The 24,895-nt window shown below is 47.4% G+C and overlaps 1 protein-coding gene across 1 annotated transcript in view; it reads right to left on the bottom strand.

Moving 5' to 3' along the window:
* NGFR (nerve growth factor receptor) overlaps window positions 1-17,271 on the bottom strand; it is a 60,915-nt gene extending 43,644 nt beyond the window's left edge. The window contains exon 1 of the mRNA XM_083583279.1: window positions 17,005-17,271. Coding sequence (XP_083439405.1) covers window positions 17,005-17,064 — 60 coding nt within the window. The 5' untranslated portion in view covers window positions 17,065-17,271. The remainder of the gene's footprint in view (window positions 1-17,004) is intronic.
* Window positions 17,272-24,895: the final 7,624 nt, after the last annotated feature.

The following is a 24,895-nucleotide window of genomic DNA, read 5'->3' as shown; positions in this document are numbered from 1 at the left end:
AAGCACAACTCCCATCATCCCTGACTATTGGCCACAATGTCTGGGGCTGATGGGATCTGGAGTACAACAACAATTGGATGGTACTGTACCAGTTTCTCTCTCTCTCAGATCAGGGGGGGAGAGAGAGAGATCTCCACCTGTCAAATAATAAAAAAAAATAAAGGATTGCCTCAATGCTTTCCAGGGCTGGACTCTCACATTGAAAATAGGTTCCAGTGTTCCCCGCTGGCAGAAATTAAGTCCTGGAAGTGCAACAGGCTGTGTAAATAAAGGAAGGTCTTCTTAAGCAAGGAAGGTAAAGAGTGAGTAAGCATTGCCTCTTCAGTCTCTCTCTCTCTCTCTCTCTCTCTCTCTCTCACACACACACACACACAAAATCCACTTCTCAACAGCGTGTAAAAAAATGTAACATCCATTTCACCACCAGCCTTTTTTTGGGAGCAGGATTGCATCCTGCCCCACACTTCAGCTTTGGGTTTTCCCTAAGAGTCCAGGACCTCCCTTCCCCACAGATTATCACTCTCGGGGGAGGACACATGTTCTGCATTAGGCCCATCCAAATGTGCTTGCTATTAACACGACTCCTGTTGACAAAGCCGTAGGTATTAACCCCATAAAGCATTCTGACAGGTGGAACAAAACGAGGAGAGAGAGGGGAGAGACACCTTTGCCAAGCTTTTAATTGCTTTCTAAGTCGTGCTCATGTTTGGGCCAGTGGGGTTTCCTCCTCCTCCTTTGCAAAGAAATACAATGAACTGAGAAGAGAAACCTTTCATTCTACACTTGGAGGTGGTTATATGGAGGGGGGTTTTAAGCCAACAGGGCTGGCCCAAAATATTTTGCCGCCTGAGGCAGAAAAGCAGGTGGTGCCCCCGCCATCCTGCTACCTCTATATCATGGTGTAAAGTGTATCTGAGGCCAGTCTAGCTATTGTGGTACCTGAGGCAGAAAACCCCCACAAAGCAGCTCCCCCCCCCGCAGTAAAAAATACAATAATCTAAGTGTGAGCTCACACAGAGGAGCCCCTACCTGAATCTGTTTCCTCAAAGAGAAACCTGGTTGATTTAAAGTGCTGTTGACTTCCAATAAAGTAATCATGTTTAAGAGTAGGATCTTTTCACTCCCTAACTAGTTAGTTAGTTAGTTAGTTAGTTAGTTAGTTAGTTAATTTCCTGAATTTTCTATACGGCTCAACTGTAAAACAACAACGACCCTCAACACACTTTACAAAATGAATAAAACAATTAAATGATTGGGGGTTTTAAATAAAAAAGACAATGAATTTTTAAAAAAAGGAATGGGACTTGCTTCTGAGTAAGCATGTGGTAACTCTATGGGAGATGTGGGTGGGAACTGTTATTTTGTTGGTTTTGTTTTAATTATTGATTTGTGCTTTTTACCTGTGAAACACTCTGAGATCTTGCGATGAAGGGGTGGTATAAGAATCTAACATATAAATAAAAATAAAGTAAACTGTATACTTAACTCGCCGTCTCACGCACGCACAGGTTTGTACCTAGCAAAGTTATACTCAGAGGAGACCCTATGAAATTAATGGACCAAAGTTATTCACCTACATTATCTGCAATGGGTCTACTCTGAGAAGGGCTAAGATTTAGCTGCAACCCACACCCTCCCTGTTCGGAATTTACATTTAAATGTCAAAACCCAAATCCGCTCCTGTGACTGCACTGCCGGCTATCACTCGGAGAACATAGGCAAATTTCCCCTATGAATGTTGCAGGTTAACTTCTAAATATTTCACTTTCCACCCGACGATCAAAGCAGGCCCAGGTGCCTTTTCAGCCTGTCTGAGATTATCTGTGTGGACAGAGGTAGACAGATGAAAGGGAGAGAGGAAGGCACATTTGTAGAAGGAACTGGGATGTGCACCTCCTTTGATCGGAAAATAAAAGGGAGTTGGGGAATGGAAAGGCTAGGCTGCAGTTTAAAACAAAAATGTCTACATGAAGACTCCTGTATAAGCACTTTAGTAATCCACAGCAGAGTGCATTCCTCCCCCAGAGTTTTAATGCACATGGCAATAATACTTGGCATGTGTAGATATACTTAACAGAGTGCTAAAAGCACTTTGCAAACATTACCTGATGTAATGTGCTTTCGACGCTCGCTTACATAATTTTCTGCAGTGGTACGACAATCCTGTAGTGCGGGCCAGCCTGATCACTCGCCCATATCGCAGATGGGGAGCTGAAACTGAGAGGGAATTGATGAAGGCTGCTAGGTGTGTCTTTGACAGAGGTGAGAATCAAGTAGCAGACCACCCGATCCTTAGGTCGGGGAGCCTGCAGTCATGGCTGCTCAGAAGTAAGCCTGGCCAAGTTCAATGGGAGCTACACCCAGGGAAGGAATGGATAACCAGGGTTAGGCTGGGGTGTTGGGGCAAATGCCTCCCTCTCTGACCCCTGAGACTGGGGGTAGGCAACCTAAGGCCTGGGGGCCGGATCAGGTCCAATCGTCTTCTCTATCCGGCCTGCTGACAGTCCAGGAATCAGCATGTTTTTACATGAGTAGAATGTGTCCTTTTATTTAAAATGCATCTCTGGGTTATTTGTGAGGCATAGGAATTCGTTCACTTTTTCCTTCAAAATATAGTCCGGCCCACCACATGGTCTGAGGGATGGTGGACCGGCCCACGGCTGAAAAAGGTTGCTGACCCCTGCTTGAGACTCTCACCAGCGCACCCCTCTCTTCATCCCTGTTCCACATCTGCTTTTGCCTGGCAGGAAGTGCAATAAGATGGAAGACAGAGCCATGTGTGTGTGTTCGCGCATGTGTACACCTCTGACTCAACTGTTGCCTACTGTACGGGGCTCAGAATCACATCTGCTGCCCCGCCCACCTTTTGCCTCTGGCCCCACCCACACCTGGGCACAGGAGGCCTTTGCGAGGTTGCTCAGTATGGAGTGTGGTCCTTGGGTTAAAACAGGTTTCCAGCCACTTGCCACAGCATGTAGAAGTGCAGCCTAAACTCCCTCTTAACATGACTTACAGTCAAACCTCAGTTGTTGAACGTAATTCATTCTGTTTTTTTTTTATAATATTTTTATTTTTTCCATATAAACACAACATACATAAACATACAAAGACAAAAACAGAACAAAAAACATGTATCATTTCATATCCTAATTTCTTATACCTTTCTTCCCCGACTTCCTCATGCCTCCCTTTTCTGTATTCCAAATTCTTATCAATTGTTCAGCAAATCTTCCCTTATTTTAATTTAAATTTAGACTAATCTTCCTTATTCTCCTTGTCTTAACCATAACTAATAGTAACCATTTACTTTCCAGTCCAACATCATTCTAACTTTCATTAATTTTGTAATATTTCTTTAAATAGTCTTTAAATTTTTTCCATTCTTCTTGCGCTGCTTCTCTTCCCTGGTTTCGGATTCTGCTCGTCATTTCTGCCAAGAACGTAATTCATTCTGGAAGCCTGTTCGGCTTTCGAAACGTTTGACAACCGAGGCACGGTTTCCGATTGGTTGCAAGAGCTTCCTGCACTCAAGCGGAAGCCGCATCAGATGTTCGGCTTCTGAAAAACATTTGAAAATCAGGGTGTTTACCTCCGGGTCTTCGGTGTTCGGGAGCCGAATCGTTCAAAAACGGAACCATTCAGGTGCCGAGGTTTGACTGTATTTCTGAACAAATATGCTCTACGTTACACCAGCTCTCGCAGTTTCGAGGCAATTGGGAATATTTTTGAACATAAATTAAGGGGCATCACAAAACAGTTGAGAGTGGAGGAGGAAGGGCTGTGTCTCATGATGACTAATCATACTGCAAGAAGCCGTTCCATAGGGACGCCTTACATAAATCCCACCCAGCAATTGTAATATCCAGGCAAGTGCTGTTTTGAGGGAAGCAATCCATATTTGTAGGGGCACAAGGGGTTGGGCTTTGAATGCTCAGAAAAGGAGTTGGAACTGCAGTCTTTCGGCTGCAAGGAAGAAATAAGCCAGAGTTAGAGAACCCAGGGGGTTTCTTTCATAAATGTTGGTAGGACTGTATGTAGCCAAACTGTGCACACACAGAAAGATGTGCAACTTGGAGGCTAAATAATACACAGTCACTGCAAATTCCCATCATCACAGTTGCACCTTTTGGAAGGCCACCATGTAGATATTATTTTTATTTATTTCATTTCGCCCAAAAAAACTGAAACTCAAAGCGACTTTTTAAAAAGTTGCACAAAGTTGCCTGTTCACAAGCCACAAATATTTTTTTGCGATCCAATAAACCTCAGCGCAATAAATCCCTCCCTCCCTTCCTCTGTTTGGCCTGTGATGTGAACTATTTGACATGGAAATCAAGCCCCACCTCTTCCACGGAGTCACCATGAGGCCTTGGATAAATCACCACCTCCCAGCCTCCCTTTACCCATCTGTAAAATGGGCAGACGTAGCAGCCTCCATCGCTGGGCAGCAGCGGGAGTGAATAATTTGTACGGCAAATTATTCAATGTTTTCTCTAAACAATAAGTACCAGTAACAGCTCCAATGTGGGGTGGCTGGCGGGGAGAAGGGATTTGATTTTATCCCCCTACATAGGAAGTTGAGGGTGTTTCTAAGGCCATAACTAACTCCTTGTCAATTGAGTCATCTCTTTATTTTCTTTCCCCTGCCACTTCAGTCAGATATGACAACCGACCGTGATTTCCTGCTCCCTTTCAAGATCTCTAGATCAGGGGGTGGGGAAGTGTTCATAACTTAGGTTCTGTTTTTTCCTGGACGTGCGATTTCTGACCTTAGGGTCGTTCTACTTGAGCAACAAAAATTCACAAGGACGGTTGGAAAAGAGCACCTGCAGAGCTGGAGCACATTCCCCAGTTTGGTTGCATTTCTCAGGCTTGGAATAAAGATTTAGGGTGTTTGTCCTATTTGGGAAACGCTGCTACTGCATTTCTGTGTTGTGGCCATGTGTCCCTCCTTTACAAAGGGCACTTCTCTCTTTGCAAGAATCCAGTTGAAAGGTCAAGAACAATGGTGGGCACAAGATATTGGATACAATATATACCGTATTTTTTGCTCTATAAGACTCACTTTTTCCCTCCTAAAAAGTAAGGGGAAATGTTTGTGTGTCTTATGGAGCGGATGCAGGCTGCGCAGCTATCCCAGAAGCCAGAACAGCAAGAGGGAGCACTGCTTTTGCTGCGCAGCGATCCCTCTTGCTGTTCTGGCTTCTGAGATTCAGAATATTTTTTTTCTTGTTTTCCTCCTCCAAAATCTAGGTGCATCTTATGGTCTGGTGCGTCTTATAGAGCGAAAAATACGGTACATGAATGAGTGGGAAAGGCTGTGGAAGGAGGATATTAGATTCACTGCTTGTTACAATCTCAGAGAAAATGTAATGAGGATGCTAAACAAGGTGGTACCTAAGCCCAGCCAAATTGGCAAAAATGTATAAAAACAGTTCAGAGGTTTGTTGGAGGTGTAAAAATGGGGTAGGTACATTTATGCACATGTGGTGGGGATTCTAAGAGAATAAGAGAATTTTGGGACACCATATATAAAGAACTTAAAAAGATATTCAAATTCTCATTCATCCAAAAACCCGAGGCCTTCCTATTAAGAAATGAATGGAAATCCATGGAAATTATGGATTCCATGGAAATTAAGAAAAATCATAGACCTCTATTCATGTACACGACAATAGCAGCTAGGATTTTGATAGCAAAGAATTGGAAAAGCGATATCATCCCCACAAAAACTGACTGGCAAGCAAAAATGATAGAATATTTACAACTCGCAAAGATGACAGGGAGATTAAGAGGAAAGTCAATACAGAAATTTAATAAAAAGTGGATAATGTTTAAAGAATATATTTAAAACTATTGTGATAACGGTAACTCCTTGCAGATCTAGAATGAATCTTGAAACATAAAGACAGCGTACAATAGAATATTCTTGATAAGAAATGGGGAAACGAAAAAACAATAATGAACTGTGTACAGGATAACAAAATGCAAAACGATACAATGAGAAGAATCGGAAGTTAGTGTCTAAAGTGTGCTTATGTTGTAATGGATGGAATGAGTGTTGTTTGTATTGTATGTACTGTCTAAGTTTTATGTAAAGTAATGTTAATTGATGTACAGTGGTACCTCGAGTTACAGACGCTTCAGGTTACAGACGCTTCAGGTTACAGACTCCGCTAACCCAGAAATAATACCTCGGGTTAAGAACTTTGGTTCAGGATGAGAACAGAAATCGTGCAGCGGCAGCGGGAAGCCCCATTAGCTAAAGTGGTACCTCATGTTAAGAACAGTTTCAGGTTAAGAACGGACCTCCAGAACGAATTAAGTTCTTAACCTGAGGTACCACTGTATAATAAAGGTTATTTTGAAAATTTATAAAAAGAAAAGAAAAGTCAAGAACAACAGGGGTCTTGAAGCAGACTGAGCAGGCAAGCAGACAGGTCACCCGGTCTCAGGCTTTCATCACTATGTTGAGATGCATTTATTTAAATGACGGTAATACTAGAGACACTGTATCAGAGAATCATAGGATTGGAAGGGACCTCAAGGATCATCTAGTCCAACCCCCTTCAATGCAGGAATATTCAGCTGTCCCATGTGGGGATCAAACCTGCAACCTTGGCGTTATCAGCACCATGCTCCAAATATCCATCTATGCATAGCTGGTGAAGTGTAGAGGTTGGAGCAGGGGTCAGCAACCTTGTTCAGCAGGGGGCCAGTCCACCATCCCTCAGACCATGTGGTGGGCCGGACTATATTGGGAGGGGGGAATGAATGAATTCCTTTGCCCCACAAATAACCCAGAGATGCATTTTAAATAAAAGGACACATTCTACTCATGGGGGACGCGGGTGGCGCTGTGGGTTAAAGCCTAGGACTTGCCGATCAGAAGGTCGCGGTTCAAATCCCCGCAACGGGGAGAGCTCCCATTGCTCGGTCCCTGCTCCTGCCAACCTAGCAGTTCAAAAGCATGTCAAAGTACAAGTAGATAAATAGGTACCGCTCCGGCGGGAAGGTAAAAGGCATTTCCGTGTGCTGCTCTGGTTTGCCAGAAGCGGCGTAGTCATGCTGGCCACATGACCCGGAAGCTGTAGGCCGGCTCCCTCGGCCAATAAAGCGAGATGAGCGCCGCAACCCCAGAGTTGGTCACGACTGGACCTAATGGTCGGGGTCCCTTTACCTTTACCTATACTCATGAAAAAACACACTGACTCCCGGACCATTCACAGGCCAGATTGAGAAGGCAATTGGGCCAGATCCAGCCCCTGGGCCTTAGGTTAGAGAGTTGGACAAGGACCTGGTAGAACAGGGTTCAAATCCCCACTCAACCACAAAGCTCACTGGGTAACCTTGGGCCAGTTACTGTCTCTCAGCCTGATCTACCTCACAGGGTTGTTCTGAGGATCAAATTAGTAGGGATGGTGATGGTGATGAGGATATGTTGCCCGTCTGACTGGGCAGCTTCCAACAAAATATTAAAACACACAAAAAACAAGGAAGGGGGATAGCTATGCATTCTGCCTTGAGCTCACTTGAGGAAAGATGGGGTATTAATGAAATAAAATGAAAATGAGAATTTCATGCAAATCTGTGTCCTTGCGTGCTCAGGAGAATACTTAAGTTATACTTCTGTGGCTTTTAGCACTCTGGCTAATGAGTCGCACTTCTCTTTCTCTGCCTCCGCTGGGTCTCATCCCACTAATCACTTCGTCTCCCTTGCACCGCAGGCCCTGTGAATTATACATCCAGCACCCTCTCAGCCCTGTGCTTCAGATGAAGGGAAGCTTTTGCCTGTGACAGCTCTGGCCACAATACATCAATTAGCCTTGGAGGTGCCATAAATTAAACCAGAGGTGTCAGGGGGCGCCAGGAGCTGTGTCTGTTGCGGCCTCGGTGTTGTCAAACAAAGCTCGTCCTCTGTGGTCCAAAACTGAGGGAAGATGGAACACAGCCTAGCAAGCAGATAGGCAGACTCACCTTGCATATCGGGGACACTGTCATACAGTGGATAGAGTTTTTAAACTGCTTTTCCTTTTTAAAAAGGCAGTGCATAAATTGCCGATACCATATAACCAGTCCTGAAAGACCTGCATTGGCTCCCAGTATGTTTCTGAGCACAATTCAAGGTGTTGCTGCTGACCTTTAAAGCCCTAAAAGGCCTCGGTCCAGTATACCTGAAGGAGCATCTCCACCCCCATCGTTCAGCCCGGACACAGAGGTCCAGCTCCGAGGGCCTTCTGGCAGTTCCCTCCCTGCAAGAAGTGAGGTTACAGGGAACCAGGCAGAAGGCCTTCTTGGTGGTGGCTCCTTCAGGTATACTGCGCCAAGGCCATTTAGGGCTTTAAAGGTCGGCACCAACACTTTGAATTGTGCTCAGAAACATACTGGGAGCCAATGTAGGTCTTTCAGGACCGGTGTTACATCTTCTCGGCGGCCACTCCCAGTCACCAGAAGAAGCGGCATTTGGATTTGATACCCCGCTTTATCACTACCCTAAGGAGTCTCAAAGCGGCTAACATTCTCCTTTCCCTTCCTCCCTCACAACAAACACTCTGTGAGGTGAGTGGGGCTGAGAGACTTCAGAGAAGTGTGACTGGCCCAAGGTCACCCAGCAGCTGCATGTGGAGGAGCGGAGACGTGAACCCGGTTCCCCAGATTACGAATCTACCACTCTTAACCACTACACTGGCACCAGTCTAGAATTGTGGAGTTGGAAGGGATATCTTGAGGGTCTTCTAGTCCAACCCCCTGCAGTGCAGGAACCTCAACTAAAGCATCCATGACAGATGGCCATCCAGCCTCTGTTTACCACCTTCCAAGGAAGGAGAGTCCACCACCTTCGGCTTGGTGTGGGTCCCAAAGCTATTTCCCCAAACCACGCCCACTTGCCCCTCACCTGATGTCATATGTGATGTCAGCAGTGGAGCAGCCAATCCCTGCAGAAAGCAGCTTTGCCCAGCCCTATGATTGGTGCTAACCAAGCACTGGGCACACAGCTGGCAATGAGAGGGACTTTGACAGGTGGGCGGGATAACCCACCTTTCAATCATGCAGCATCACAATGACATTGGGTGATGGACAGGTGGGCAGGACCATGCACCAGTCAAAGTTAGCCCGCACCGATAAGGTTGGATAACAATCTTGCCCACTGCACCATAAATACTCACCGCCCTCCCCCCAACTTACACCCCCCCATCTGGTGCTGGAGCACACCTCTCATTCAACATTTCTTAAAACACCAACAATAGGGGTGTTCACACATTAGATTCGACAAGTGTACAATCCCTGTACACCTGTATACCTGGGTTGATCTGCACGCTCGCAAAATTAGTTGCATGTGATGCCCAGCAAATGGGCACCCTGCTTACCTGGGTACACAATAGCTAAGCTGTACAAATAAACAAGTGTACCCTCTTTCCCACAATCACTGGTACATGGGCAGAGGCAGCTTGTGCCCATGTTCAGCAAAATAACAACAACAACAACAACAATAATTTATTCATATCCCGTGCTCCCCGGCCAAAGCTGGGCTCAGAGTGGCTAACAACAAGTAAAAATAGCACAGTGTACATAAAATCACACAGTCAATTAATTAAAATGCATTCTAAAATCAAATCAGAATCAAATTAATGGCAACCATTGGGCTAGAGTTCTATGAGGATTACAGAAGGAGAGAGGGGGTCAGACTGTGCCTTGGCCAAAGGCCTGGTGGAACAACTCCGTCTTGCAGGCCCTGCGGAAAGATGTCAAGTCCCTCAGGGCCCTAGTCTTTTGTGACAGAGTGTTCCACCAGATCGGGGCCACAGCCAAAAAAGCCCTGGCTCTGGTCGAGGCCAGCCTAACATCCCTGCGGCCCGGAATCTCCAAGATGTATTTATTTGAAGACCGTAAGGTCCTCCATGGGACATACCAGGAGAGGCGGTCCTGTAGGTACAAGAGTCCTAGGCCATATAGGGCTTTAAAGGTTAAAACCAGCACCTTAAACCTGATCCTGTACTCCACTGGGAACCCGTGCAACTGGTATAGGGGTGAATGTGATCCCACGGCGAGGACCCCGTAAGGAGTCTCGCAGCGGCATTCTGCAGCCGCTGGGGTTTCTGGGTTAGTCTCAAGGGCAGCCCCACATAGAGTGAGTTACGATAATCAAGCCTGGAGGTGGCCGTCGCATGGATCACAGTGGTTGGGTCAGGGCGAGAGAGGTAGGGAGCCAACTGCTTAGCTGGCGGAGATGAAAAAATGCCGCCTTTGTTATGGCTGCAACCTGCGCCTCCATAGAAAGAGAGGTGTTGAAGATTACACCCAAACTCTTAACGGACGGCGCTATTATTATTATTAATAATAATAATAATAATAATAATAGCATTTGTGCCCTTCTTCTTCTTCTTCTTCTTCTTCTTCTTCTTCTCTGCAAGCATGCCTGCTCCAAGCAGTGGCGTAGCGTGGGTTGTCAGCACCCGGGGCAAGGCAAGTAATTTGCGCCCCCTAACCCGTGGATTTGCGCCCCCTAACCCGTGGATTTGCGCCCCCTAACCCATGGATTTGCCCTAACCCCAGATGTTGCGCCCGGTGCGGCAGGCCCCCCCTGCACCCCCCACGCTACGCCACTGGCTCCAAGAAACCTAGTTTGAAGTACTTCCCCACCCCCCAAATCCTTGTTCCTTTCTTAGAAAAAGTAGGGTCGTTTAAGCTGTCTCGCCTTTAATTTGGCAACTGTTGCAAACAGGACCTGTGCCTTGAAACAGGCTCAGACTATTTCAGTCAGTTAGACCGCGGTGCTGATAACGTCAAGGTTGCAGGTTCGATCCCTGGATGGGACAGCTGCATATTCCTGCCTTGCAGGCGGTTGATGACCCTCAGGTCTACAATTTTCTGATTCTATGATTTCTATTTCTCCTCCTCATCTGCTCTCCAGGGTCTTTCCCATGAGCTGCTAGATGACCCTTTTCCACTGGAGATTCCTAGGCTGGGACTCAGCCTTGGGACTGTCTGTGGGAAACTGCATGTGGCCTGCCACTGGACTGTGGCCCCTCCCATAGAGTCAGGGACATCCCTAGCTGCCAAATTAGTGTGGGGGAGAGGTTGTCATTGGCGTGCAATTCCTTTCTCCTTCCCCCTCCTCCCACGATCCCTGCTAAGTGTTACAGGGCACCTCCAGACTGCTAAGATGCAAACCCACCATGCATGCAAGGATATTTAGGTTTGCACGGAGTGGACAAAAGCCGTCTGCCGCCCTAGCACAACGAACCCATTTTTAAAAAAACAAAAATTGGCTTTTTGTGGCTAGGAAGCCATAAGGAAGTGCTGTGGGAAGAGTGGGGGGTGGGGGTGGACAAAAGATGCAGAGGAAGGTTTACTCTGCAAGCAGATCAGGATGGATGCTCAGTAAGACCAGACATAGACTAACCTCCACGAGGGAGGGAGGAGAAAGTCCATGCAGCACACGTTTAAAGTTGATCCATCAAATCTGCAGTTTCTGAAACAATACGAGAACGGGGGTGGCACCATCCGTCAAAATCCGCACACATCTGAATTTTGCAGTGAAGTTCTGCAACCAAACAGTCTTTCCCCAAATGCCTATATGACGTAGAAGTGTGCATAAGGATGGAGACGTAGTGAAAACGACACAAAAAAAATGCATTTATTAGGAGGAATTGCATGCAAAAATGTGTATATTCGTCAAACCTGCTTTTTAAAAATGTGCTTATTGGGAGAGATTCACAATAAAACGCTGTTGTTTTTTCATCAGGATTTCTTTAATAATAATAATAAATAGTCACAAATTACTGCAAAATGCAGAGGAGCGAATTTAAGATTGGAAAAGTAAGAAACCGAGAGAGAAGAAATGGTGAGGTCTCGCCATCCCTAATCTCTGCATAAGCCTTGTGCAAAGACCCCAGTATGGATTCTCAGTGAAACAGGGTAGTCTGGAGGACCTCATAAGACACCATCCTCTGCAGGCCTCTTCTTTTCTTTTTCATGAACAGCCTTGGGGGGGGGGGGAGCATTCTGTGTAGCTCAAAAGTTTGCCCATCATTTTTTTGGGGGGGGACCCTAAACTAAACACATGATCCAATAACAGCCATCCTTTCATTTCCCCTCTGATTTTCCCTTCTTCTTCTTCTTCTTCTTCTTCTTCTTCTTCTTCTTCTTCTTCTTCTTCTTCTTCTTCTTCTTCCTCTTCTTCTTCTTCTTCTTCTTCTTCTTCTTCGGCACATATCATCTCTAGCCCCCTCTGGCATGAGGGCGGATCTGGAAATTAGGCATGTTAGGCTTCACCGACATCCCTTCCTCCGCCTCCTAAATTAAGCAAAGCTTACTTGCAAACAAACATGTTGTGCAACTTCCTTTCTTTTTTAATTGCATTTATTTTAAGTGCTGGGATCGTTCTCCCTGGCTTTTGCAGCCTTTTGAGCTGCAGAAGGTGTGTCTCTCAGCGCACACAGTGCCTATTCCTACTTCTAGGGGAAAGGGACGGCATCTCGGCATCTCGTAGACCCAGCACTGAAAGAAACGGATTGTACTCAGCTGTCCACAGCCTGGCGGAAGGACGAGGAGAAGCTGTGTAGACGATGCTTAACTCCTTTTTTTCAAACATCCCAGAGATTCCAGGGTTTAAGCAAAACAGGAAACTCGCCCACTCTCTGCCTTTGTAACTGCCATGCCTGGGAACTCACCCATAATACCTTCAGAGCGCCACCTCCCTCTCCTCCTTCAGTTCCCTCCTCCAAGGATAATAAACCCAAACTCCTTTCCCACAATCCCCATGCACCAAATCTGTACCCCCAGGCTCAAAAGTGTGTGCCGACTGCATTTCTGCATCTATGGTCCTTCCTAGACAAGCTTGCCAAGGTCCGATCCCCGTATGGGGCAGCTGCATATTGCTCCCTTCCAAGCCTACAATTCTATGAGTCTACTCCTGCCTCTTCCATGCCTCCCTGCCCTCTGATCTCCTTCCACAGGTCTGTAAGCTCTTTGGGGCAGAAATCTACTGTTCAGTGCCTGTGCATTGACATCTCAGCAGTGTCTTATTCCTTCCTTCCAACCTTCTAATCATGTTCCTTGGAAGATCTTCCTGTTTAGGCCCGGATGAGATTAAGTCAGGCATAGGCAAACTCAGCCCTCCAGATGTTTTGGGACTACAATTCCCATCATCCCTGACCACTGGTCCCGTTAGCTAGGGGTGATGGGAGTTGTAGTCCCAAAACACCTGGAGGGCCGAGTTTGCCTATGCCTGGATTAAGTGGTGGCATGTATAAAGCTGCCGTTTCTTTTCACATACTCAGAGGCACTCTGGGGTGTGTTATCTCCTCAACTGCATCATTCTTAAAGTCTCGTTCATTTTGCTAATTTCACCTGCTTGGCATAATTTCTTGCATTTGTGTTTTGTGCAAAAATGGCAACTGCTGGTGTTTTGGTTTACTTTGGTGATATTCCTTGCTGGCATTTTAATTCAGTCTGGGGATTCTAATCGTCTGTATATGTTTGTGTTTTATACTCAAACTGCAAAGGTCAGGGGGTTGGTGCACATCGATTTCTATTCCAGGGCAAAATAGTGGGGGAGCCCAAGCACTGATTAAAAATGGGTTGCAGAGCTGGTTCTTGTTTCAAATTAAGCCAGTGGGTGCAGAGTCAAGAAAAATGCTATACTAGGATGCCCCCATGGTCCCTGTTTCAGCCTCTGCCGTGGTGCCAAGCCTCCTAATTTATGTCTTACAGTCCTGCCATCTGCCTCTCCCAGTCAGCCACCAACCTTAAATGTCCATCACCGCCAAAGCTCAACATGCCAAACCCACGCCCCCTAAAATATTAGTCTTTTACTGCACTAGCCGTCCACTGTCTCCTTTCCTGCTAAGGGCTAATGCGATTCAACCCTAGACAGCATTATTATTAACTGTTTCCTTTCCAGAAATGAGCAAGGCAATAAAGCAAAGATTTGCCTCTGAGCAGGGCTCCTTCTTCACTGAAGAACCTTATCTCCACCTTGCATACTCAAAGAGTTACGGGCACGGATTTGAGGTTTGTGGAAAACACGGACCTTGAGATCCAAAAGCCACGACTGTTCAGCCTCCCTCTAGCCCATTTTGCAAGCTAAACACTACAGTGGTACCTCGGGTTACATACGCTTCAGGTTACATAGGCTTCAGGTTACACACTCCGCTAACCCAGAAATAGTGCTTCAGGTTAAGAACTTTGCTTCAGGATAAGAACAGAAATCGTGCTCTGGCGGCGCAGCGGCAGCAGCAGGAGGCCCCATTAGCTAAAGTGGTGCTTCAGGTTAAGATCAGTTTCAGGTTAAGAACGGACCTCCAGAACAAATTAAGTACTTAACCCGAGGTACCACTGTATACAATTTGAGAGGGTTGGAGCTCAGGGGTAGAACTTCAGCTCTGCATGCAGAAGATTGGGTCCCTGGCATCTCCAGATATGGGTGGGAATGTCCCCTGTCAGAAATCCTGGGGAGCTGCTGCCAGCCAGTGTCGACAGTACTAACCTAGATGGACCAATGGGTCTGACTGGGGATAAGGCAGGCAGCTTCCTAAGTCCCTGTTGCAACCAAACTGTCTAAACCAGCGAGCCTCTCCCTCCGTCTGGCTACTCATCCTGAATCTCCCCTCTGCAAAATAGTACTAATTTTAAAAACCGTCCCTCTTCTTTCTGCGATCTCTCTCCCTCCTCTCTCTCACGCCAGCTCCCTGTCGTTTGGCACATCCACACTAACCGAAGGGCTGCCGGCAGAAACGACCACTCGAAGCTTAAAAGCCGATGCGTTTTCTAATCAATGTATGTGATTTGGCTTTGAGGGGACCTCGGTAACTTAGCTTCCTTGCCTACAGGCTAACACTGGTGCGACACGGGAGATCCGGGAATAGGATCACACTTCCCATAGTTTTTTTTTTAAAAAAAAATAATAATAACAGGGAAGGTTGGTGGATGGGCTTGGGAGTGGAAGTTGTCATTTTCCCCGTGGAGTAAAGAATAGCAAGTATCCTGCATTTCCCACCGTGTTTAGCCTCGTGGGGCAAACAGCAGCTGGAGGGTGAGTGAGAGGATCATAGTACAGTGGTACCTCGGGTTACATACGCTTCAGGTTACATACGCTTCAGGTTACAGACTCCGCTAACCCAGAAATAGTACCTCGGGTTAAGAACTTTGCTTCAGGATGAGAACAGAAAGCGTGCTCCGGCGGCGCGGCGGCAGCGGGAGGCCCCATTAGCTAAAGTGGAGCTTCAGGTTAAGAACAGTTTCAGTTTAAGAACAGACCTCCGGAACGAATTAAGTACTTAACCCGAGGTACCACTGTATTTTAGAGATGGGTTGGGGACCTCAGAGGTCATCGAGCCCAACCCAATGTAGGGATCGTGCTTGGCAGACAGTCAGACACCCAGCCTGTGCAGAACTACGCCCCAAACTGAAGGAGAGCGATTCAGGGAAACAGGACGGCGGTGGTCCCAATGCAAAATCAACCTCAGGGCTACCGTTATTATTAATGTGTTACGAGAGGCGAATATCCTTGCGCAAGGCTTTATCTCTCAGCCTTCCCTACCTGATAAGGTTGTTGCGAGACTGAAATGACCCTGGCAGCTCTTTGGAGGGAGGGTGGGTAAGGATTTGTTATCCCCCTTGCAGTTTTGGTCCAGGGCACCTTTGTGCTTCCGGACAAAGGATGCCCATTTTTGATCGCACACAATCATCACCATCACCGAGGTTTGAGGTTACAGAAGGGTCTCCAGAGGCAGGAAAAGCGCAGCGAGATGCTTACATTTGTCGCTATGATTTCTTGGAAGCACTTTCGAGCACGCAGACGTGCTTCCTCGTTTTATCACCCCAACTGGAATCTAGTCAGAGCTCCTTAGACGTCTCATAAAAGGCGGAACCGTGCCTCAAACTCTCTCTCTCTCTCTCTCTTCCCTCAGCACATCCTCGGCGCCGCTCTTTCTCGTTTCCCTGCCGCGCCCCCTGCGCGCACAAAACCATTCCACGCGTTCCGCAGAGAATATAAAACAAGATCTATCATTCCAGACGCTTTAATTGATAGATCGCATCCTCGCCGCTGCCGCCCCCCTTTTGAAACGTCAAAATAGGACTTTTTAAATCCTCTTCTTCTGCCCCCACCCCCCACTCCCGCGACTCTCATAGTCGCCCCAAATGTTCTCCTCCAGCAGGCAAATCTCTGCTTGGGGGGTTTCCAACAAACCGACGTGGGGTGTGGTTAGGGTGGGGTCAGGGAGCCCGGCGCTCCCCTGCCCTGCGTAACCACCCGGATCCTCTGCACGCGTCTACGCAGAGAAAGCAACTCTCCCTGACTTCACAGCGCGATCCTCGCCGCGCCTCCACTGGAACTCCGTGGGCGCCAGAGACCCGGGATCGAAGCATTACTCGCGAGGAAGTGCGCAGAGGACAGCAGCCCGCTATCGCTTTGGGCGCGCGCAAAAGTTCCTTCCCAGCTGATTAGCAACCCCCCGCCAACCCTCCCTAGGGACCGAACCGATGGATTGGTGCCTCCCAGCAACTCCACACCCCCCCAAAAGAGAAACTTAAACCCCAGTGGCTAGGGGTGCCAACTTTAATTAAACATTGGGCGGGGGGGAGGTAATCATTGATCACATGACATAGTGCGCACACACTATATGGATGGCAGTATCCATCAACTGTCGGGGAGCCTGGCCCCATCAAATTTTTTGGGGGGAGGGGCGAAGGGACCTTGGTCCTAAGGAGTTGGCTCCTATGCCGGAGACAGAGCACCCTGGTGTCCAGCGGACCCGAAGGAGAACGGCTACCACCCGCCCCAATCTCTGCACCCCAGACTGGACACACAGACAAAAAAAAGCACCCATGGGTGGCAGATCCGATCGACGCCCCCGTCTCAACCCTCGCCACGATCCTTGCGCACTGTCAACTGCGATCTTCTCCCCGTCCCTGCCCTCTAAAGACGGGAGTGAGTCGCCGAGCCTCTTCCACACCCCACCCCACCCCTGGGTTGATCCACAAGGCGAACCCACTCACCCCGGAAAGCAGCAGCAGCGATCCCAGCAGGAGCGCCAGCCTCTTCGCCTTCTTCTCCATGACCGTCAGAGCTGAAGGAAAGCGGAGCGCAGCGGGGACCAGGCGGGAGGCTTATTCCACATCACCTTCCCGGTACTCCTCGGGCGGATCGCGCGCGCGCGTTTCAGGTCGAGAGAGGGAGCGCGATGCAGATACCGCGGCGGCGGCGTCCCCTGTAGGAAGCGAGCGACTGAGCTGCAGCCCGGGCAGCACCTGCTTTCTGTAACTGGGAAGCTCCGCCCCGCTTCCCCCTCATTACTATGAAAACGAGCGGCGCGCTCAGCCCACTGGCTGGGTGGCTTTGGGAAAAAAGGCGCACGCACAACGGTGGCACCAGGGCGCCGCCCGCTTTCAGGCTCCCTGCAAGAGCTGAACTGACAGGGGAGAACATGAATTGGTTTCATTGCATTCCTGATTCCATTCCTTCATTTTATAGAACTGGCTTTGATTTCTTCCGAAGGTGGGGAGAGATTCGCATCGGGCACGCCCTGGCAGCTTTCCCAAAGTTCCTTTGGAAGTGTGGAAGTCAGAGGGTTGCATTGGCAGCCACCTGGTACAGTGGAGAAGGGGGACCTGGGGTGGGGAATTCCCCCCCCCCCGCTACTGCAGTACGTTGTACATGGGGCTACCTTTGAAGGTGACTCGGAAACTACAACTAATCCAGCTGCCAGACTGGTGACTGGCAGCAGCCGCGGAGACCATATAACACCAGTCGTTAAAGACCTGCATTGGTTCCCAGTACGTTTCTGAGCACAGTTCAAAGTGTTGGTGCTGACCCTTAAAGCCTTAAACGACCTCGGTCCAGTATACCTGATGGAGCGTCTCCACCCCCATCGTTCAGCCCAGAACCTGATATCCAGCTCGGAGGGCCTTCTAGCGGTTCCCTCCCTGCGAGAAGTGAAGCTACAGGGAACCAGGCAGAGGGCCTTCTTGGTGGTGGCGCCCACCCTGTGGAACGCCCTCCCATCTGATATCAAGGAAATAAACAACTATCTGACTTTCCAAAGACATCTGAAGATGGCCCTGTATCAGGAAGTTTTCAATGTTTGATGTTTTGTTATGTTTTTGTGTTGCAAACCCACCCCGGAGTAGCTGGGGCAACCCTGCCAGATTGGCAGAATATAAATAATAAAATTATTTAAAATATTATTATTATCTGGCCTTTAAATTCTTGTCCATCTGCAATCACTCCTTAGCAACTTCCCCTCTCCCCAGGTCACACCCCTCGCTAGTTCTGCTTCGCACCCTCCTTGAGTGTTTTGGGGGTGTGTCTTTGAACTCTGCCCCCAACGTTCCCTGCTTTGCTGGATGGAGGATAGAGTTTGGGGTGTGTGAGTGTGCATGAAACAGGCTTATTGTGTACAAGAAGAGCCTGCTGGATCAGGTCAGTGGTGTACCTAGTTGAGCTTCCTGTTCTCACAGTGGCCAGCCAAATGCCTGCCGGAACCTGCAAGCAGGACCTGAGCACCAGAACACTCTCCCCTCCTGTCAGGGACCAGGCTGAGGAGGAATGGTGGGAGCCTCCCCCTCCCCTTCCCCCTTCCCTGAATGTTCCCAGGAGCAGGAGGACAGTATAGATTTGGAACAGTGGTTTGCAGAGGGACATAGTTCAGAAGGCAGAAGCTGGGAAATACTGGATGGGGAACAGCTAGGAGAAGACACAGTGGAAGAGAGAGGGGAGAGGGTTTACAGATTCACAGTCCTTGGACAGCATTCCTCCAAGTCGAGAAGAGCTCAGAAAGTCTCAGAACAGAAAGCGTAGAGGGTACAAGCTCATATTACAAGACGTAGGAGTGACATAGATTAACAGGGACGGAGGGGTGTGACCCTTAATTGGGAGCACCGCCATTCGAGGTAGACGGGTTCTTTTGTCTCTCACTGTAATTATTAAAGAATCTAACTGGTAAGATGTTCCTTTCGTTTGATCTCTTCTTATTTACTGCCATGGGTGGCGCTGTGGTCTAAACCACAGAGCCTAGGGCTTGCCGATCAGAAGGTAGGCGGTTCGAATCCCCGCAACAGGGTGAGCTCCCATTGCTCTGTCCCAGCTCCTGCCAACCTAGCAGTTCGAAAGCACGTCAAAGTGCAAGTAGATAAATAGGTACTGCTCTGGCGGGAAGGTAAATGCCGTTTCCATTCACTGCTCTGGTTCGCCAGAAGTGGCTTAGTCATGCTGGCCACATGACCCGGAAGCTGTACGCTGGCTCCCTCAGCCAATAAAGCGAGATGAGCGCCGCAACCGCAGAGTCGTCCGCGGCTGGACCTAATGGTCAGGGGTCCCTGAACCTTTTCCAGCCCTGCAATATCCTTTTTGAGGCGAGCCCACCAGAAGTGTACACAGTATTCCAAATGCAGTCGCAACATAGATTTGTACAACAGCATAATGAGATCTGCAGTTGTATTTTCAGTTCCTTCCCTAATAATCCCTAGCATGGAATTTGCCCTTTTCACATCAGCCACACACTGGGTTGACATCTTCGTTGCACTGCCCACTATGACCTCGAGATCTCATGGTAAGCCACCACCAGTTCACCCCAAGCATATATGTGAAAATAATAATATTAATTTTTGTGCTATCATACACCACTTTCTACTTGCTTACATTTAGTTGCTTTTCCCATGTCACCACCCGTTCACTTAGTTTGGTGAGGGTTTTTTAGAGTTCTTCATCATCTCTGTTTGCTTTATCAACCCCGAATCATTTAGTATCACCAGCAAACTTGGCCACCACTCCCCTTTGCATCTATATCGTTTACGGTCTAGTTAAATAGTGCAGGTCCTAATATCAGCTCTTGAGAGACTCATTTTCTACATCTCTCCATTTGGAGAAATGCCTTTTTATTCCTTTCTGCTACTTAATCAACTCTTGATCCATGGTAGGATCTCTCCTCTTATTCCATGACTGCTAAGCTTATTTACCTTATCAAAGTCCAAGTATACTATGTCAACTGGATCATCTCTAGCTACATGCTTGTTGACATTCTCAAATAACTACCGTATATACTCGAGTAGAAGCCAACCCGAATATAAGCTGAGGCACCTAATTTTAGCACAAAAACTGGGAAAACTTATTGACTCGAGTATAAGCCGGTTCACCACACCAGAAACCTGGTGGTGGCGGCAGCGGCGGAGGAAGAACAAACAGCCCAAAAGCGCAGTGTCTCTCCCAACCACAGCTCCTGTGCCTGCCCTTGCGAGAGGCGGGTGGCGGCGGATGGACCAGCGGCAAGAAAGGGCTCCTTTCAGGCCGCTTGTCCCTCCACCGCCGCCACCTGCCTCACTCAAGTATAAGCCGGGGGGGGGGGCTTTTTCCACATAAAAAATGTGCTGGAAAAGTTGGCTTATACGTGAGTATATACGGTAATCAGTTTGTGAGACAGGGCCTGCCTTTGCAGAAGCCATGCTGCCTGCCTCTGCTTGGTTATTTTAACAATACTTTCCCCCAGTTCTCCTGGGAGAGAGGTTGATTTCCAGGGTTACCCCTGGATCCCTTTTTAAAAAAATGGTGTTACATTGGCAACTTTCCATCCACTCTTGGGTGGATGCCCTATAGACCCAATCAATGTATGTTTTTTATTATTTTTCTGTTTAGACCTAGAACTTCTTCTCTTGTCACCAGGGTCTGCCTCAGATCCTCAGACTCACCTCCTGCAAAAGTTAGTTCAGGCCCTGGGATCTGCCCTGTATTGTCCCCTGCCCACTTCTGCCTCTGGACCCACCCACCACTGAAGGTCGCTCAGAAGCCAATATGAAAAGTTCCTCAACTCTGTTTTAAAGAAAAGAAGAACGGGAGGGAAAGCAGGGTGAGAAACCGACCAGGTGAGCATTGCACTCGCCAAGCAGGCAATAAATCGGAGCGTTGGAAGTGTGACCTCGGAGGTCATTCTGCCTGCGGTCACATGAGCTATTGTTTTCTGTTTCAACCATGCCCTAGTCCTGGAGCATCTCATAACGGAGCCAGCCCTCCCAGGAGATGGCATGAAGTGGCCGCTTCAGATTTTACTGGGCATTGTAGGGAGTGATATAAACAGAAAGGAATGTAAGCTCTTTTTATATGCAACGATGGCAGCAAGAATATTATTGGCCCAAAAACGGAAGCAAAAAGAATTACAGATGAAAGAAGAATGGAGGACGAAACTAATGGACTATGCAGAACTGGATAAACTAACAGGAAGAATGGAGGACGAAACTAATGGACTATGCAGAACTGGATAAACTAACAGGAAGGATTCGAAATCGGCGGAACCAGAGATTCACAGAAGACTGGAGTAATTTTACAGATTATTTGAAAAGTATTTGTGAAGATCAGATGACGTTTGTAGGTTTGCAAGAAGTTTTGTGAGGAGTATTATTGGAATTATTGCAAAAATGGATAAGGGGGAGGATGATTAGTTAAGAAATTTAAAGGTAATATAAATTTAAAAAATGCATAAGAAGTGGTTAAAACAGTGGATCATCAGAGGGGCTGATGGAAGTCCAAAAAGATTGTATAAGTGATAAAGTTTTGTGGTACGTATTATAATTTATATGTTAAAATCAATAAAAAGTATTATTAAAAAGTGGCCACTTCAGGTGGCAAATTTGGGGTTCCATTAAACCTATTGCAACTGAAGACAGACAATCAGATCATCAAAGGCTCCAAGGTGTCAGGCGTCAGAGGATCCAACCCCCTTCGGTAGGTTGCCACGAAACAATAAGACAAAGAAAGTTCTCACCACCAATGTTGTTTATTCAATATTCACAGAGAGAGGCTTAGTAATGCAGCTTCTTGGAGTAATGGTGTTGCTCCAAGTAAAACCCCACCTCCTCCGTCTCTCCTATTATGCGTCATTCCTACAGTGGCTGAGCTGTGCCTTCTGCCTCTGAGCTCTCTGCTCTCCTACTTTCAATGTCCACCAGGTTCGGGGGGTCTGGAATGCTTTCTAAAGACACTGAGTCTGTCAGCTGTCTCTCCCCTAGTCGTCTTCCTCTTCCTCCTCCTCTCCCATCATTTCCCAGCTCTCCCCCTCATCTGCCTCTGAACTATGATCTCCCTCAAACCCCTGTTGTAATTCTGAACTGTCTCCTTCTTCTCCAGAAGGGTCAGGCTGGGGAGGTGGTCTCCAACATTCCTCCTCTACCCAGTCCTTGACACAGGGTTTCACAGACTTGGGTCTCCAGCAGTTTTTGGACTACAGTTCCCATCATCCCTGACCACTGGTCCTGCTAGCTGGGGATGATGGGATTTGTAGTAAAAAAAAACAAAAACCAGCTGCTGACCCAAGTTTGGGAAACCCTGAATTGTAAGTCATAAGGCACCGTTTCTCCTGCCCAAGCTCTGCGCAGTTCCTTTTCATCTCAAATGGCACTTCAAACCCGCTTCAGCAAGATGCTTTGTGCCCCACCCCAGTCAATTAGTGGAAGGGGAATGTCATTTCGGATTTCTGCCTCCAGCATGTTCCACAACATGCAGGAAAGATGCTATAAACGCTGCTGAAATATATCTAAGAAACGTGCAGGAAAACAGAGGGGTGTTTATGTTGTTGTTTTGCATTTGATCAGAAAACATTGAACTGCAACCTCACCATGCTCCCAAGCGGCGCTCCTTTATTTAAGCATAAATGCAGGATAAGGGGTCTCCTTCTGCAATATGTTGCCTGAAGCAACCGCTTCATGATGGTTCATGGCAAGACCAGCCGTGGTTGTTGGTTTTTTTAAGAAAAGAAAAAACATCTTGAAATATGTTTTCCCTTTCCCAATCTCAGACAGCTCCTTTCTGAGTCCATTGTAAGATCAATAATAACAGAAACAAGGATCTAATTGTCTGACTCGACAAAAATCGCCCCTCTTCTGTGCGCAGGCTCGAACTGGATCTTGTCTGTTCTGCCTTGTCTCTTTCATTCATGAAAGGCCCGGCCTTCTGAGCTCCAATCACTCAGCCTTGAATGGCTAAATTACCCACTTGTTTAAAGACAGACATTTCAGACCGCCGTAACCCTTCCATCTCTCTCAACAAAGCATTTATGGGGAGGAGGGGTCCTGGGTGTAGTAGCAGCAGCAGCACATTGGAGCATGACTCGGCTTGAACAACCTCTCCGGTTGCTCATCAGAGCATTTTATGGCTTTTCTTGCGGCTTTAATAATGAATGCCAGTTTGAACGCTAACTCAGAAGGCGCTCTGCTTTCTTGGAAAACACTCCCTCAAAACTGGGCTTCAGCAGAGAGGAAATGAGAGAGCCGTTTTTAAAAATTGATAGGCTCCACAACATCCACCGAAAATGGCTTCTTCAGGGATGCACCTCTCACAGTTTGAATAATGTTGTAGAGACTGGAGTTCCAACCTAAGCTGTATCGTCGGGAATTTCAGCTCTACATTTACTTGTGGGGTCGCCTTACCCCAGATACATCCTATTTTGTTTTGTTTTTTTAAGATTTGTAACCCATGGAAACAATGGAGAAAAACGTTCTCCCCACAAAATTTCAATACAAAAATATTTAAAATCATTTAAAGATATTCCACAGGTCTGATACTTAACCTTTTTATGAAATACTTCAGTAGCCAGTTTAGAAGTGATGTACAGTGGTACTTCAGGTTAAGTACTTAATTCGTTCCGGAGGTCTGTACTTAACCTGAAACTGTTCTTAACCTGAAGCACCACTTTAGCTAATGGGGCCTCCTGCTGCCGATGCACCACCGGAGCCCGATTTCTGTTCTCATCCTGAAGCAAAGTTCTTAACCTGAAGCACTATTTCTGGGTTAGCGAAGTGTGTAACCTGAAGCGTATGTAACCTGAAGCGTATGTAACCTGAGGTACCACATACTTCTAATTATGTTATGTTATGTAATTATGTTAACTATTGAGCAATTTGTGGAACGCTCAGCCTGGTGGAATGCTCTGTCGCAAGAGACCAGGGCCCTGCAGGATTTGACATCTTTCCGCAGGGCCTGCAAGATGGAGCTGTTCTGCCAGGCCTTTGGTCCGGGTCCAGGCTGACCCCCCCTTTTTTTACAAGATCTTGCATGTAAGGGGCCCCTCTAACCCTTCTCACCGACTCATATGAGACCAGCACAAATAGCTGGGCCTGGTGAGCACTTAATGTTGCCAACCTCATAGTTATAATTAGAATTCGTGGGGGTCTTATACAAGGTGCCGGGAAATAGTTAAATAAATTGATTTAAACTGCAAAATAAATTACCGGTAATCGATTTAAACTGCAAAAAGGCGTGAAAAAGTTGGGGGGGGAGGCAAAAATGACCAGCTGCCCATCACTATGTCCCTCTGCAAGACACCATCAGCACCTCCATCAATATAGCACCATCAGCAGCGAGTGGATCTGACCCACGGCTAAGTACTTGGGAGTACCGATCTACCTCAGATGCACAGCCAGGAACTTGGGGGTTACATGCAGGGCCGGATTTAGGTTTGATGAGGCCCTAGGCTGCTGAAGGTAATGGGGCCTTTATATGATAGCCAGAATTAAGATTGCCAGAAGAAATATCAGCAACCTCAGATATGCAGATGACACAACTTTGATGGCAGAAAGTGAGGAGGAATTAAAGAACCTTTTAATGAGGGTGAAAGAGGAGATCACAAAATATGGTTTGAAGCTCAACATCAAAAAAACTAAGATCATGGCCACTGGGCCCATCACCTCCTGGCAAATAGAAGGGGGGGAAATGGAGGCAGTGAGAGATTTTACTTTCTTGGGCTCCATGATCACTGCAGATGGTGACAGCAGCCATGAAATTAAAAGAGGCCTGCTTCTTGGGAGAAAAGCAATGACAAACTTAGACAGCATCTTAAAAAGCAGAGACATGACCTTGCCAACAAAGTTCCGTATAGTTAAAGCTATGGTTTTCCCAGTAGTGATG

This window comes from Podarcis filfolensis (assembly GCF_964270895.1).
Source record: "Podarcis filfolensis genome assembly, chromosome: 13".
NCBI classification, from domain to species: domain Eukaryota; kingdom Metazoa; phylum Chordata; class Lepidosauria; order Squamata; family Lacertidae; genus Podarcis; species Podarcis filfolensis.
The sequence above is the reverse complement of the archived record's forward strand: the minus strand, read 5'-3'. Positions and strand labels throughout refer to the sequence as shown.